The sequence below is a fragment of the Simochromis diagramma genome, unplaced genomic scaffold (assembly GCF_900408965.1).
Source record: "Simochromis diagramma unplaced genomic scaffold, fSimDia1.1 OVJJ01000603.1, whole genome shotgun sequence".
Classification (NCBI taxonomy): Eukaryota; Metazoa; Chordata; class Actinopteri; order Cichliformes; family Cichlidae; genus Simochromis; species Simochromis diagramma.
In genome coordinates this window covers 5,473,876-5,491,432 of record NW_024387414.1, presented here as the reverse complement: position 1 = coordinate 5,491,432, position 17,557 = coordinate 5,473,876, and the positions used below count along the sequence as shown (strand labels likewise).

Genomic DNA, 17,557 nt, shown 5'->3' with positions numbered 1-17,557 from the left:
GGGGTCATAATTTTATGAACAGCTTTAAGGGGAGTGGAACAGGGAAAGAAACGTGATTTAAGCAGAAGAAACCTTTATTCTCAACTTTAGTAAGCAAACACATTTAGTAGGTTGAACATTCATTTTCAAGCCAAATAAATTACACACACCCACAGTTAATCATTTGTTAAAAAAAAGTGCAAACCACATGGAAAACCATGAGCTCATTCTTGGAATATAAATAAAACACACCGGAGCACCCAGCTCTACAGAAATTAAAACATGAAACTAGCGAACTGTACTTTATTCAGCAGGACAACCAGGCGTCGGATGATTTGCAGGACTTTGATGCAGCAGAATTAGACATTTACAGACTCCGGGCTCTTTATTTTGGCACTCCCATGATGCAGCGTTTTAGGACAGACTCAAAAGAGACAAACTTGCACTCAGCACACATGAAGGCCATTCATTATTTTTAGTGGGATCGGAAGCATAAAAATGTTCTGCAGCATCATTATATCACATTATGTGCACTTTTCACCAATTGCTGCCTGTAGCTGTGAGGCTGAATCAATATAATACAATCAGTTCAGTTTAATTTCACAGGAAAAAAACCCAAAGACAATGGACAGAAACACGTGTGTGGCTTTGAAGTAACGATGCACATTTATATACATACAATGTTAAAGGTGCTTCCTTTCCAGTGAACAAACAAAAAGAAACTGCTTTTATCATTGGAGCTACTTGTTGGGCATTTCAAAAGGATCCAAATACACTAATAACACCACTGACGATCACACTCCTAACGACAGTCGGTCCAAAGAAATCACTGCTTTAAACTTGAGAGTGATCCCCATTAGGATTTCGTTGTCTGTCTCTATGGCCTTGTTGCCGCTCCTGTACTTCTAAAACTGGAATGAATAAATGAAATGGAGCATAAATATTTAACATCTGACTCAAGGACTGAAAAATATCAAAAAGAAACGTTTTGGGGTATACAAGAATCCATTTATTGGTCCTTGAAATGAGTCTGAGTGAAAACGTGTGAAGAGGAAAGGGTGGTCAGGTGAGAGGCATGCGCGGGAGGATGGGAGAGGATGGTCTCCCATGATGCAGCTTCGTTTCTTCACATGGCATCAAAATGGAAACGGTGGGCTTCCTGGCGCTTCTCTCGGTCATCTGCTTTCTGCACAACACGCACACACAGAGAAACACACAAAGCCAGGTTTTTAAGGTCAAAGGAAAACAGTCATTTATCTTGCACTGGAGTCATAAATACAAGAGGACACATCATCAGATTTTGTAGCGTATACAAAACAAACAATGACGACCTTCACTTATTTCTCTAAAGAAAGTTTAGGTTCTCCATCATCTGTTGAAATGGATTTTTCACTGTCATGTACAAAAATTAATTTCTAAGGAGGGACAGAGCTTGTGCTGGAGGGGAAGAGGGACCAGAAAGGCAAATCACTACCGTGTATTTTGGGAATGCCCGTGGGGTTTTCAATTACTGGCTAACAATCAGAGATGGTAGGGAAAATTTAAAAAAGAAAGAAAGAAAATCGGCTTGATTATTTCAAATCTTGGGGAATGTGCCATCAGAACTTAAAGGCATTTAGAATAATGCTATTTGAAAGTTAAAAACACTCATCACATGGTTGAGTGAGAAAACACCGATGTTAGTTGACAGTTCTAACGTGACGCAGGATTTTATTGATTTAAGACTTCAGAGGGACAGATCTGATGAAAGCTGTAAAGGATGGATTGAGTTTACTAATATCATGCAGGCAAATGAGTGAGAGTTGTAGTTTAACAACTTCGTAACTGTGTTACTTACAGCTTTCAGGGTTTTGTTTTGTATTACTCCGTCTCTCTTTTATTTTAAACCCCTGTTTGCTCTTGGATCAAATGTTTGGATTTGTATGCTCTAACAGAGTTCGCATAATGTCATATGATTTATACTACTGTACACTATGTAAGTGCTTCCACCTACACATAACACAGGAGCTGCTTAGCAAGGGAAATCACTGCAGGTTTTGTGCCAATGTTAATACCAGTGGAGGTTTGGAACTGTTGTTAGCAGAGCTTTGGCGATTTTTACTCACTATGTTCCTCAACATCTTTCTTAGAAACAAGATTTTTAATCTCAATGAGATTTTTACCTGAATAAAGAAAGGATTAATAATAATCAAGTAAATAAATAACTCCACCAGTGAGCACTGAGTGCTTCCAGAGAGCCAGACCTTTCAGTAATTTTTAAAATGGTTTTGAGCAATATTTCTCTAGGACTTCTTAAGAGTTTTTTTTTTTTTGGCAACTGGCTGCTTTTTCAATCATTTTGAGTCCAGTCCCTGTACCTGACCATTTTCAGAGGAATTTTCCTTTTTTTTTTTTTTTGTTAAGACACTTCAACACTGATCTACAAATCATTTTGGCACCAACTTACAAACCTGTGTTGTGTCCACACACAAAAGACAACTCAGTTAAGATTGTGTTTTTAGGTATTTTGTTACCAGCAGTCACACAATTTGTTGCAAATGTTAATAGAAGTGACAAAAATAACAGTTTGACAGACATATAATAGTAGTTTTGCAACCACATGATTTTTCCCACTGAGCTAATATTGAAAACCTCGGTATACCTCAGAATGGTGTGCAGGGGGTCCTTAAAACATCTGAAGAAACTGGACAAGTGAAGGACAGAAGTGGCAGGCTTAAGAAAACCATCTATAGCAAATGAACAGTACCTGAAAGTCATGTCCTTAAGAAATAGGAAAGAAATTGACGAAATACCTGACACCTGAGAGCTGAATTGGACCTTTAGTTGACATTTGAAGAAATTACAAGAAAGCTTGCGAAGAATAAAAGTGGAGGGTAGCTCAAGACTTTTGCATAGTACTGTGCTTCAACCTTTCCAGAGAAACAGATATTTCTGGAGGCTTTTTTTAAGTACAGGTTACTATGCAGTGTTTTTACTGATTTGGCTAAAGGAGGGTGGCCCATGAGCCAAATAAATATAAGACCCCTGCCTTAAACTGTACTTTATAACATCTCTAATAACCAAGGAAAAACAGAACAACAGGAACACAGAGTTTTCTGAAGAACTACTGGATTTGCTGTGGAAAATAATTTAGACATCACCTGCTATTATTTCTGCAAAGCCAAGTTACACGGGCACAGTATGTGGGAACCACTGAATACTCCACTACAAACAGGTAAACAGTGCCTGTTCCCCTAACCTCACAATAAACACGAACAACATGTGCAATCACAGAAGCTGTACATATCAAAGCTTGACAGCTGCAGCCTGAGCATGCTGTTCGTTAGCCAAACTAAAACTGATGGCAGTGAGATGACTAATGTGTGACTAAAACGGAAGTACATTTTCTTAAAAGCCAAAAGCTCTGTGCATCTGTGTGCTTGTTGAATGTGAGGACACTGTATTACTTCTAAACCAGAAACAGCTAAAATCTTGATTTGCAATCTGCAGTGCATCGGTCAGAGAACCTGAACCAAGCCAAACTGAACGCACTCAGATCTGAAAGCAGTGCTGAATAGGACGAACCTACTACCATTTATTCTTGGACACATTGCTTAACTGGAAAATTTGTACTTTATTTACATTTACCAGTTGATTAGTTAAAAATGTGTTAGGAGAAAATGATCAAACTAAAACATTCTGGTTAACTTTGCAGTCTAATGTCTTGATGCATGCTCAATCACCCCAGTAAGTAAATCTCCAAAAGTTGATTCTGTTCATCTGGAGGTAACGTTTTCAGTGGTTTTCCCATTGAAAACGTTACCTCCAGATGAACAGAATCAACTTTTGGAGGTTTGTGGTCTAATGTTCAAATCTGTTAATAAGTGATGCACAAATTAGACTTTTGGTGAGGAGGTTAATATTCAATTACATCACAACAGGTAAAAATGTAATGTTTGCTCCAATGATTAATCAAATTCAAACATCACACAAACACACAGAGTTTCTGTCCTCCCGTCAATGTGAAAAGGCTTTTAAGGATAGTATGTGTGCATTCATAGCCAACAGTCTATTATCATCATCTGGGCAGTGGGACAGACAGGCAGGTGTGATGGCTGCAGGCAGTGGTGTACGAACTAAGCTGTGAACAAGCTGACAGACGTGCAGCAGCAAAGTCCACCACCCTCTCCCAACAACACCTCCTCCCTGAGGGCCCCGCTCAAGTCACCTGCTTCTACTCTAATACTCCTGGTGTGCTGATGAAAAAAACAACAACAAAATTTCAGCCAACAGCAGCAATTTCTCATGTTTTCTGTTTACTTCTTTGAAACGGCACCTAACATCGTCTCAAACAGAACAAGAACATGTTATGATGTGAGAGCCCATGAAAGCAATTTTGTAATTTCAACATGTCCAGACTGTGTTCATCCCCGCAGTGCAGGAGTAGGGATAATGTACAGTTCTTTTTGAAGACAAGAAGGAGGCGGCCATGGGGATGTGTGAACATTTGCAGCTGTGGTATCAAAAGTCACAGCTGAAGTGATACTCCACCCTACATCTCTCTTTCAGGTGTCAAACTCAACCCCCTGTAGACTTCAAAGGAAAGTGTAAAACGTTTTTCGCCAAAATAAAACTAAAGACACTTTTTCCACCCTTACTGTTGAATTTGTAAGTGTGTCAGAACCACTTTATCCCAACTTAATGACTGTTCACTACCAACAACCGGAAAAGACCGCGATTTCTTCTCAAATGCTAAATTTAATGAAGAAGTAGTTCCTGCGTACTTGTAATACATGCAATTCTATCTTTCTTAAAAAGGACTGTGAGGGTATTAACTAAATTATTTATAAGCTGCACCTTCCAGAATACACCAAGTTGATGCTTTCCTCACCAGGTGGACGTTGCAGGTTAAAACAACCATTATGCAGAGTGAGCTCTTGCAGCCGTGTGAAAAATGACATGCAAAATGTCTGAGCTTAACAGAAAGGATCTGGGGTCGACCCTGCCGTTTAAGCCGTTTTCACACATAGATAACAGCTTTTCAATTTTTGAGACATCACCTGGAAGACGTGCAGGTGTGAACGCAGATGTGAGACAGTCAGATTGGACATTAGCTGGTCTTTAAAACATTTAGCTCCCTCATTAAAAAGTCTGTATGATGTCAGACAGCGTGGTCTTCTGCAAGCTCTACCCAGACAGCTTCGGTGACTAAAACCACACAGAGTATTTCCAGTAGTGCAAATGTGTGTGAAACTACTGTAAAATGATTATTCACATGTGAAAATGGCCACGGATGAGTTAGAATCCATTATTCTATTGATCAAGGCCGTAACAGTAACAAGTGTCTGATATTCCGGGGTTTATTTGAACAAAATCCGTGATTTGTTCAGTCACCTAAACATACATTTTTGGTCCCTATAATCAAACCAAGAACCTACAAATAAAATTATATTGAAGTAAAAAAAGCTATACTCAGGACACAACCCTAATCTCCTTGTTTAAAATTTGCAGACTAATTCCCAACATCAGTCCTCAACCCTCCTTATGTAAAACTAGTCTCTGTACAGAACAGTCAAATCTATAAATGAACCATTTATGTCACTTTGGGAGCCATTTGGAATCAAAGTATTCTTTTGTTTAGGGTTTTTATATCGGTGTAATTGTTGGTGTAATCATTCCTGCCATTCCTACTGGCCATGTTTCTCCCAACACAAAGCCAGTGTAAGTAATCAGGAATAAAAAACCTGATCAAGTGGGTATTTTTTAAGTACAAGATTTTCATTTCTGCGGGCATTTCCTAGCTGAGCTGCAGTGAAGGGACAGTCGCACAAAGGGAGGAAATTTTGTGCTAAAAATATGCAGAAGATCCTCATCGATTTGGACAACCTCACACTGCTGAAGCCTCGTGTAAGCTTTGGCTCAACTATGTATTTATGCACAGAATGAGGATTTCCCTTACATCTCTGGAAACAGTACGGGGTCTGTTGATTACCAAGAGAAATAACTGCTGCGACAAACAGCTTACATATGTCTTATCTGCTTTAAGCCACACTTGTAAACGTGTCATAAATCCATGATCCAGTTCTTTAAATGTCGTGTTGGCCCAAGTGGACCTAATTATACCTACTCTATGCTTTTTAGTTGAATCTGAAGGGGACAAGGTCAAAGTTTTAAATAATGAGGTCAGTGCTTGTAACAAGTAAACCCTGTGAGTCAACAGCTGAGGTGACAGACGGATCTAATCACCCAGTTTCAGGAATTCTTTTCTATTTTTGTCTGTATGATGTCAGTGACATCATTCAAACTGAAGAAAATTGTATTAAAAGAAGGGTGGCCTTAAGGAAGAGGAGCCAAAACAGCTGGTGTCAGAGATGGTAAACTAATGGGTAGAACCAACAAGATATACAGTGGTGTAAAAAAGTGTTTGCCCCCTCCCTGATTTCCTATTTTTTGTACTTTTGTCACACTGAATGTTTCAGATCATCAAAAAATTAAATATTAGACAAAGATAACGCAAGTAAAAACAAAATGCAGTTTCTAAATTATTTATTATCAAGGGGGAAAAAATCCAAACCTACATGGCCCTGTGTGAAAAAGTGATTGTTTGTTATCACATCTTTGGAAAGCTCAATGTGGCTAGAGTTCAATTTCTCTAGCCACACCCAAGTCTAATTACCGCCACACCTGTTCTCAATCAAGAAATCACTTAAGTAGAATCTGACTGACAAAGTTTGTCCCATTACATCTGGTGTAAAAGTAACGCAGCATTTTTAGAAAGGGAACATCATCCCATCTGTAAAATATGGTGGTAGTAGTGTGATTGTCTGGGGCTGTTGTGCTGCCTCAGGATCAGAAAGACTTGCTGTGGTAAATGGAACCCTGAATTCTGCTGTCTACCAAAATATCCTGAAGGACAATGTGAGCTTAAGCTGACGCGCACTTGGGTTCTGCAGCAGGACAATGATCCAAAAGACACCAGCAAGTCCACCTCTGAATGGTTTAACAAAAAAAAAAAGAAAAAAAAGAAGGATTTGGAGTGGCCTAGTCAAAGAACTAACCTGAATCCGATTGAGATGCTGTGGCATGACTTTAAAAAGGCAGTTCATGCTTGAAAACCTTTCAATGTGGTTGAAAAACAATTTTGCAAAGATGAATGGGATAAAACTCCTCCACAGTGCTGTAAAGACTCGTTGTCAGTTATTGAAAACGCTTGATTGCAGTTGCTGCTGCTAAGGGTGGCCCAACCAGTTATTAGGTTTAAGGGGGAAATCACTTTTTCACACATTACCATATAGGTTTGGATTTTTTTCCACTTAATATTAAACAGCTCAATTTAGGAACTGATTACTTGTGTTATCTTTATCTAATATTTGAATTTGTTTGATGATCTGAAACATTTAAGTGTAACAAACATATAAAAAATAGGAAACCAGGAAGGAGGGAAACACCACTGTAAAATACAGAAGGATTATTTTGAATCATACAAAGCTACTCTGGTAGTGTCCATATTATTACCTCATTTATCACTCTAAGAGTAAAGGTTTTGGTCTGTTTTTATAATCAAGACGTGATGAGGCACAGGATTAAAGGGGTGAAATGTACATCTTTAAAGTTTGTGATTTGGCACAGTTGAAGACAAATGAATAACAACAATTCTATGTTATGTGGACTGCTGATTGTGTAGTCAGTCAATGACTTTGTTCTGTGGGTGAACAGGCAACAAGTTAAAATACTATCAGATCTTTTTTTCCCCTTTCCAAACATTTAAACGTTGCTTAAATGTTACGGCAGAGCCGTTCATGTTTTAGCATAACAAAATGACTAAACCCAGTCACTACATTAGAAAGATTTTTTGAGACGCATGTCCTCTTTTGTGGGTAAGCCAATGCGTCCCTGATGTTGACTAATTTGCTTCATCCAAAAGACGAGCAGAAACACATTTATTCAATCTTTTTTTTAATCCTGTCAGTTTTGGTTTGTAATAAAGCCTTCATCTATCTTCAAAGACAGCAGCATCTCATATTGATTGATGCTGTGTTCTTTTTTTTACTCTTTTTAAAAAAAAGCAACATGTTTTTAGGGAGCAGATTGATTTGATGTTCTTTCCTTTGGATAACCAATCCACTGGGCTGTGCTGCTGTCCAGGCCTGGTTTAATTGACTGTCCTGGGGATACTACCAATAGTCATCCTGAGGCTTGAATCATCATTAAGCAGCAGAGCATTGATTTGTGTCCATCTAAAGGGTTTTCTGACACAGTGGGCTGGTCTGTGTCCCAAACCAGGTGGAAAACTACAGTGATGCATACTGAAGTCTCACAGGGCTTTAATGTCAGCTAATTAAGTCTGGCCTGCATGATGATGAGATTGATTAAATTCTGCTTCATTGGTTTTTTCTTTCCCACAATTTGTTTAAAGGGGACCTTTCCTCAACTTGTGTCATTTATATACTGTTGCAAAGGTTGATTCTTGCATTAAACATGGCCGAAGTTTCAAATAATGAGGTCAGTGTATGTGAACCTAATCCCTGGGAGACGAACACTCAAAAAGCTCTGTTTCAGGCAGTTGCTCTACTCTTAGCTCTGTGTGTGAGATAGGATATCACTAATATGGTAATCTCAAACACATAGCTCTCTGGCTTTGTGCACAAAAGACTTACCAATCTGGTCAGAAAATCTTCTGCTTGCTACGGGCAGCCAATTGCAATAAAATTGGCTTTAAAGGAAGAGGACAGCTATTTCAGACAAACCAATAGGCTGAACCATAGTGAGATACCATATATGTAAGATAAGACATACCTCCCATATTTGAGCCACACGAGCTGTGAATCATGCAGATCTACTCTAACAAAGTCCAAGAATAAAAATATGGGGTTCAAAATGGTTTAACAGGTGCCTTTAAATACTTGTTTCTTCTACTTTCTGGAATATAGTCATATGGACTTCTTCATATCCCTAGCTAATATTGCATTGAACAGAAGTTCACAGAATTTGTGTAAAAGCCCTGTTAGCTGGTTAGGCTGGGCAACGTGTCTTTGCCCTCATGCTTCTGCACTCTGCCTGACTTTGTTATTAGAAGAGCAAATACCAGAGGCGGCGGTGCAAACACACAGAAATGCCAAATGTCAATCAGCCATCTCGCCTTGACCTTAGCGGATGCCCCGCATAAAGGAGATGGGAGAAGATGAGATATAAGAAAGAATGTTAGCAGCTTTTATATGTGATTTACCTTCAGTGTTAATTCTCTGGGTGGTGAAGGAGGTTACACCACATTAGCCAGTCAGTTCAGCTGTGTGTCTTCAAGTTATCAAGGCCAGACATATAGTCCAATTCAAAACAAATTTATCTTTAAATTGTGTCAACCTGAACAACCTGAAGGGTATATACCGACAAGACACTGGAGATCGTCCTCAGATAGAGTCAATGCTGTTTAGCTTTAGGGACAGAAGAACGCTGTGGGTTTAAAACACTGTTCACCAGTTAAATTAGAGACAGCTGCAGTTTGATTTATGGTAGGAAACTGTTATGTGCAGATGTATGTAAAAATAAATGTTGCAAAGTGAAAAGTGTTATTTCACCTTTCTAGAAGTAAAAAAACAAATCCATGTTTTCAATGGTATAAATGACAACTGTAAAAGTGTAGCTAAACAAAGATAAGTCATATTAAAAATCTTGTGCAAGTTAAAAATTACCCACTCATGTCTGTGTTTAGAGTGGCACATTTGAACTGGGTAGATCTGAGTTTTATTGGAATCCACTGATATTACTCTCATATAATGGCAAATATTGATTAGAAGGCATCTGGCTGCTTGCTACAGACCTAATGTTAACTTACTACTAATAGCCTGCTACATGTTAAAGAAAGATGGTGAAATGTTCCTTAAGCATGCTGCCCTGCATGTCAACCATTTCATTATACTTTGGGATTTTGCTCTTTAGATAGATTTAAGTTGCCCTTTCTGTGAATTTGTCTCTAAGCTGTACAGACACTCTAGCCTCCTGAATTTGCACCCAAAATGTTTCTAAACACAACCTTCATAATTCTTGGGTGGGACAGAGGCAACAGAAAAGTGAAAAGAAAACAAACAACTGCAAAGGATAATTTTTTCACAGCACTTTTGTATTTGGTGTAACATGGTAGATAATTGGAATTTCTACTTTTCAAATTGCAGCCTTGGCAGATTTGCATGGGATAAACATCACAGACTACCTCTGCAAATATTCCAACTGCACAGAGTTCCCCAGGTAGTACTAGTCAAGTGCAAACACGGCTTAATTCAACTGTGACTCCCAAGGAGCATTTCAATAAGAACTTCAATCACTGAACCTGAAGTTCTGCTGCATGCACAGTGGAAGCTCAGGATTATGCACAGTGGAAACCTGATAATGCACTTAGTAATCTGAATCAAATGAGTTTTTGTATGCATTGTGAATGTTGGATGCCTCACCAATGTGGTGCAGTGTTTTGTTCTGAATTGAAATGATGATGAGTGCGATGTTACATATTTCAGTGCATTTGAATAATATATTCCTGTGCTGCTTCTAATCTATCTAATCAAAGCCTATCATGAGTTTGCAAGTACTATATGATATACCACCATATTATTAAACCATTAAGAAAATGTTACTGAACTGCATGCTGCGGAAATGAGAACTCTGAAACGAGTAGTCAAAAAGGCCAAAAACCTTTCTAGAACTAGTAACTATTACTCTTATTAGGGGCACAGTGGGGGGTAGTGAGACATTTTTGATTACTGTGACTAGTCAGCCTATGAACACCACAGTGTTCAAGGCCAAATATATTGTTGGTTTATGACTGACAACCTCTTCCTTCTTTCTGTGAGAACAAGACAGAACTGAGTTGAATCTGTGGGCTACTCAACAACAGTACACACTGGGACTGAACATAACAGAACTGAAGTGAAATGTGTGTAAAAGTGTCCAACGTAGCCACTGTCTGAGCTTTTCATGCTGTTCTTTTATCTTTGATGTTTGGTAAATGGACGGGTACTCATATAGCCTTTCTACTCAGTTGAGCACTCAAAGCGGTTTCTTACTACAAGTCTCATCCACACAAACATTCATATGCTTTTATCTACGCCTAAGTGCTTTCTGGCATTGACACAGTCTGATGGATGCATCAGGGGCAACTTGGAGTTCAGTACCGTGTCCAAGGATACGTCAGCATGTGAACTGAAGGAGTTCGATTGGTACCAGATGTAGACATGGTTAACATCTAGCTTTACTGGGTGTGTGTGCTAACTGGGATTCAAACTCCAACCTGTTGTTCCAAAAACTAATGTCACTACTATACTGTCCAACTTTCAACCAATCAGCATTTGACGTATGTACAGTACGGTTCATGTTGAGCTAAGCATTTCTGCTTTTTTTTTTTGAAGGGCTGCACCCAAGCACGTTTAAGTAGCTTGTGTATAAACAGAATCGTAAATAACCTTTAAGAGTGAAATAACCGTTTTCTTAATTGCATTCCCCATTTCCTGCTCTTGCAACATAGCTTTCATCCACACACTCATCACTCCTCCCATCCACCTGAGCCTGCTAGATGTATCCTGTGTACGTAGTTTGGGCACCAGCCATGCTTATTTATTTATTTTTATCTTTTTGAATTTCGCATCAGCTCAGATGAAGCTGATGCACACACACCCACGTTTCTAAAAAAGAGGGCAATTAGAGCCCTTCTGTGTGTGTAACCATGCTGCATGTCAACCTGAGTGAAGACGCGTGCGCACACACACACAAACACACACACAGGAACACATTAAGTGCACATGGTCTCACGGCAGATGGTTTGGAGAAGATGCCAGCAACTTACTGCACTGCTCAGCCCAGCAGACTGTGTGTGTGTGTGTGTGTGTGTGTGTGTGTGGATGAAAAAGGAAACAATCCAGAAAAAAAGAGAACATTTGCGATAATTTGTGTTTGTGTCTGAGTGTCATCAACCCTGCTATGATGGGATACATTTTTCTGAGACTGTGATGTGTGTGTGTGTCTCCATTAAAAAAAAAAAAAAAAGAAAACAGTTTTTTTTCTTCACCGGAGGAGGTGAAGAAAAAAAACAAAACCAAAAACATGAAAACATGCATCGACTCCCTGGAGAGCACATTTATGGCGGTAATGAACAGCAGATCTGCCGTGCTGAAAGGACAGAAGAAGGCAATTACAGCTGAACGTCCTTCCAGGTTGTGACCCCGAGAACGCGAGAGAGAGAGGTAGAGCGAGAGAAAGAGTGTGTATGTGTGTCTTGGTGGGAGGCGAGAGGACTACAGGACAGGGACAGTGAGACCCATCTGCTGCTGGTTGTGACCAATCTGCTCTCTCTCTCTCTCGGTCTCACACACACATGCACACACTCACACTCTGAAGCAGTAAATCACCAGGAAGAGGCCAACATTAACTACAACACGCTACTCTGTGTCTGTGTGTGTGTGTTCTGACCTTCTCTTGCCAATGAAGGATCCCAATAATAACAAGGATGAAGACACACACGCCGATCAGTGCGATGGCCGTCAGCAACACGCTGTTGCTGGGAGTAAGGTACAATTTAGCGCTCCAACTAAGAAGAGGGAGAGAGAGGGAGGAAGAGAGACAAAGACAAAGAAAGATTGCCATATGCTGTTTTATGTTTTGCCATAGTTTTATCTGACAGAAAAACAATGCAATTACCAAAATGCTGGACATTAGCAGAGACTGTGTTATGTTAAAATAAATAAACGAACAACTCTTTCACTTTCTGGTCATACAGCTGAACAGAATGAAAAACTGCGCTCTCTCTAGTTTCTAAGAACTTTTATGTATTTCCAGAAATCCAGCCACTTTGATGTATTAACTTTATCTTCATCATGATACGTCTTGCAATCTGTTAGCTTGTACTTTGTGTGAAAAGACTACCAAGGCGCCTGTTTTCATATAAACAGTCAGTTAGTCTGATTTCACTCGTGGTGTATATGTAGGTATGTGTGCTTTGGCAAACATGCAAGTGTTATGAGCCTATCGAGGAAAGTGCATGTGTGTCATTGTTTGTCTGCGATGACTAGCCATCTGGAGCTCCTCCTGGGTTTTCAGCTACATGTGAATAGCGTCATGATAACATGAGGACGCATGCTGCGAGGTAATAGCGTGTGTGCGTGAGCATGTTTTCTCACTTCTGGGTATTGTTTTGTGAAGATATACCACAGAGACGCTGTCTGGAGCGAGCTGAGGGTAACATTAACTCGAATATGCCAGCAAATGACATCAGGCGAGGCGGTTAAAAGTGTTGAATAGTGTCCATAGTAACAAATGTTAACAGGTTCTCTGAGCAAATTATATGACTGTGAACAAGGAAAGCAGCCATTTGTGACCCGTCTATATTGTATTATATCTAGAGGTGTAAGCGTTTATGTACCTGCGGGGTGTATCATGTGGGAAAGGCATGACAATAAGTTGAGAGTTGGGAATGATAGCCGTCCACTCCTTGTTCCTTATCTCCTGAAAAGAGAAGAAAAACGCATTAACTGATTATCTTTATTCACAGTAATACATTATAGCAACCATATATGCGATACAAGCAGACTGCTTTAAGATATGCACACACCGACACAATATGTATGTTAAGCCCTTCGAGGCAGAGTAATGGGTCCCATTCTTAGCTACTGTGGACTTGCTATTTTAAGCCGTGTGTTTCAGACATAGATAACCTACTACTTGAAATAAATTACCCAGGCTATGGTGAATAAAACCCTTTTTTTTCTTTATTGTGAGTGTGGTACATATGGCCGGGTGTATTTGCATGTATGATAAAGGATTTCTGTGGCAGTTTGTGTGCGAGCGCAGCCATCTGCAGAAGTCAGTCTCCGTCTTGATGAAATTCACATGGTCTTTTCATCATGTAACGCATCACATCGCAGCAGCAGAAAGGTCTGCTTTGAAGACTGAATTTATGGGAGTTGAAAGTTAGAACACACATTAAAAGAACATGCAAAATTCTAACTGAAGTCAATTATTTTGACAAAAATCTCCAGTCCAGTAATGACTCACTACATCACATCTAAAGACTGCAGCTTGAAAATTTACAAGTTAGAGATTCAGAATTACTATTAAGTAAGATAAGTAGTGTTTTTGAATATTAGTATTTCAATTTAGCAAATTTGTGTTTCATTTACAACTTGAATGCTCATGTTTACTGGTTTCTTTGTTTGGTATTATATCAACAGTGATTATATTAACACTGAGTGTCCACAGTGGCAGGGATACTGCTTTTAAATTATGATACACTCATAGTTTACCCAAATAAGAGTTTTTCTTTATATTTCCTGATTAGATCTCGACTCATTTCTGTGTAGGCGAGGGAGAGACAGTGTTTGACAGACAGATCCCTCAGGCTCATCTTAAAGCTTATTTTAGTTTGAGATGTTTTAGTGTCAAAAGCTCTTGTTTGCAGGAACACTGTGAATATACTAAAGTACTTTTCTTGTGTAGAAGCTGCTCAGTGCAACCACAATCTGACCTGCTGGTCACTGAACAGCTTCCCTGTACAGGTAGGGGTACAGGTCTTACAAAAGGACACCACAGTGGCGATAATGAGGACAAATGGGACATACTGTCCAATTCTTTTTTTTTTTTTTTAGCTTTTTTTCTGCCTACATTTGTAGACTGGAGCAGATAACTTACACTTTACTATGATTTTAAAGCATTTAGCCACATTGCCCGATTCAAAATTTAAATGCAAAAATGAAAGCCTGAAAGGTTAAGCAGGGCCGTTACATGCAGGTATCATGAAAATAAGCAAAAGTTAAAACAGTATGATGAATATATTGAACCTCATAGTTATGCATGAAAGCAGATTAGATTTCTTTTTTTAATTAAGACAAAGATAATGAGACATATGTACAAGAAAAAAACCCCAACAAATTTACAAAGAAAAAATGATTTTGCTTTTACAGCAAGAAACCATATTGTATATTTGATTGTATACTAAAAAGGTGGCAAAACCTCATCACACCACAAACATCCCTAATTACTAAATACTGCAATCATTTTTACTTTGTTAGCTCAAAGAGTAGGAGAAAGAAAGCCTGGTTTTAGCCTAGAAACATCAGGCTATGACTTGGATTTGAACGAGGAAATCGCTTCTCTAAAAGATCTGCAATTACAGAGTGCCTTTTAACTTTCTGCAAACCACTTTCCACTGTGTCCTTGCCAGAACAAGTTCAGTGTCTTGCACATGAATACTTTGGCACGAGAAGGGACAACCTGTTTACCACACGAGTTAATTATGCCTTGCAAAGTGAATAAATGAGGCTACTTTGCAAGAGGAAAAAAAGTACTTCTTTTATATTGGGGAATATCTAAAGTGCTGAGACCGTTAAGACAGACTTAACATAACTGCAGAGTTTACAAACATTTGCTTGGAGAACTATTTGACAGCAGCTTGACTCTGCATAAGTTTCATTTTCATTTTTAGTTGTTTGCTGCCTTAGGGCTCAGCAGCTAGTGGTGACATCTGACATGAGACTGACACAGGCCGTATTTAGCATCTTTATAAAACAGGGCTTAGGTTTCTGGAAAAGCCCAGTGTAGTCGTCTGTGTCTGCTAGCGTTCTTATCCATATTATTCTGCTTTAAGAGCCTGCTCAGGCAACTGGGGTTGTTCTCTGGCTCATAATGGGTTAAGAGCGCAGTGGTATAAATAGGAGAAGGGGGCAATATATTAATGATTTAAAGGCTGTAACTATACTCGCAGTTCAGAGGAAAGAATTCCAGTTCTACGTTTGGCAGAATCTGTAAGTGCCACTGCTCTTTAATTGTGACTCTCCTTTCTTCATCAATTGGAAGGAACTACATCTTGCAGCTATTTTGAATAAGCGTACAGCAACGGCATTGCTTTTTACATAACAAGCACATTCTAGCCGCCAGCCATTGTCGCTTAGCTCTTGGAAAGCACTGCCGTTGGTGCGGCAACTGGCGGGGGAGCAGAGCTGGAGACGAGTCAGCCTCCACTACCGCTGCCTGGGAGCAGATCCGATCTGGCTGTTTGGAAGAGAAAAGTGTTCCTAAGTCTTCAGAGAGAACGAGAGATACTCTGGTTCAAAGCCAGGAAAACTGGCACACTATGGAGAGTGAGAGAGACAGATACAGAGTTAGAGGATGAGGAAGACAGAGAGAGAGTGAGAGTGACAAGTAGGGGACTGATTAGTGAAGTAAACCACTTTGAACAGCAAAGGGAATCCCCTGGGTGGAAGATAAGTGAACAGGAGGACTGAGACTCACAGAGAAAGACGAGGAGGGGTGAATAAATGAGAGGACTGATTGGACAGAGGGAAGAAGATATCCACTAAGATTCTACAAAACATCGCCTTCTGCGAAACAGCGGGCAGAAACTCTCTTTGTGCTGGAGAAAGTGTAAAGGGCACAGCAGGGGAGACAGGAAGAAAACAGGACAGAAATAAAGATTGAAACAAAACAAAAATGAGAGACAAGCAGATCAAGAGAGCTGGCAAACAGAAAGAGCTAAATAAGCCGACTGTGCAGGGTGGCGTAACGATCAGATTTCTAAACCTTCGCCTCTTTTCTCATTACAGGTAGATTCGATGGAGGTACTCCACTCCCCAGTCCCTCTGGGCACCAAAGAAAAAACTACTCTGCATAATAGCGCACATCTTTAGGCATTAATTAATTCACACTGTAAAAGGGACAGGAGAGGAGGAAAAATGAGGGAAAAAGGATTGCATTCCTTTGCATGGGAAAAAGGAGGGTGTGGAAAGAGGACAATAACGCAGTTTGTTTGTGATGAGTGTTCCCGGTGCCCTACGCTGTCTGACTAGCGGACTGAGCCATCTGCAATTCTAATCAGCTGCTCAACGAAGACCTTGGTACCACACAGGAGGGAAAAGGGGCCCTGTCGTGCCTAATATTCAGAGTGACAGTGCTACGTTACAGAGAGAAAAAGAGAGACGGAGACGAAGGCGGAGAGAGCTGAACTGAAGAGAGATGAGATTAGAGGTAGTGAAGAGTAGAAATATAGACAAAGAATAGATAAAAACCACAAAATAAAACCAATTATTTATTATTACTATACTGATCTGTTGCCGTATGACAGGAATCACATATGTGGTTGATTCAGAGTCATTCATAAACAGTCATTTAGCTGGTTGCTCAGCAAAGATGTGTAGAAGTAGTAAAAAAGGAAGCCATTAGCATTTCTATTTCAGTGGGAAGCTCGCTACACCTTTATTAATTCCTCTGTTGATGTCATCAATCATCCCATACATTAAAAAGGAGCTGTGTAATCTAGCTTCCGTAAAGCATCAATCTGTGTCACATAATTCTCTCAACCTTTATTTATTTTTTAGTCATTAAATGGGCAGGGAAATCTGATTTTCTTTCACCTAGATTCTACTGCGCAATCACGCCTCTAGTGAGATGTGGGTGGCAAAATATGCTTTTTCAAGTCAAATCATTGTTTATGACACCGGAGAAAATATTGTCCTCATTAAGCAGGAGAAGCAGAGGTAAATAAAATGTGAAAATCCCTACAAAAATAAAACTGCTGGCCTGTGTTTAGGTGAATTATACATAAATCAAACCAAAGACTTCCAGTAAA

General features: G+C 39.5%; 1 protein-coding gene across 1 annotated transcript in view; it reads right to left on the bottom strand.

Annotated features, from left to right (window-relative positions):
• Positions 1–56: 56 nt before the first annotated feature.
• The window catches only part of itfg1 (integrin alpha FG-GAP repeat containing 1), a 148,242-nt gene continuing 130,741 nt past the window's right edge, over positions 57–17,557 (bottom strand). The window contains exons 16-18 of the mRNA XM_040011120.1: positions 13,361–13,443; positions 12,412–12,529; positions 57–1,165 (exon numbers count right to left, since the gene is read on the bottom strand). Of these exons, the coding sequence (XP_039867054.1) occupies positions 1,106–1,165; positions 12,412–12,529; positions 13,361–13,443 (261 nt within the window). The 3' untranslated portion in view covers positions 57–1,105. The remainder of the gene's footprint in view (positions 1,166–12,411; positions 12,530–13,360; positions 13,444–17,557) is intronic.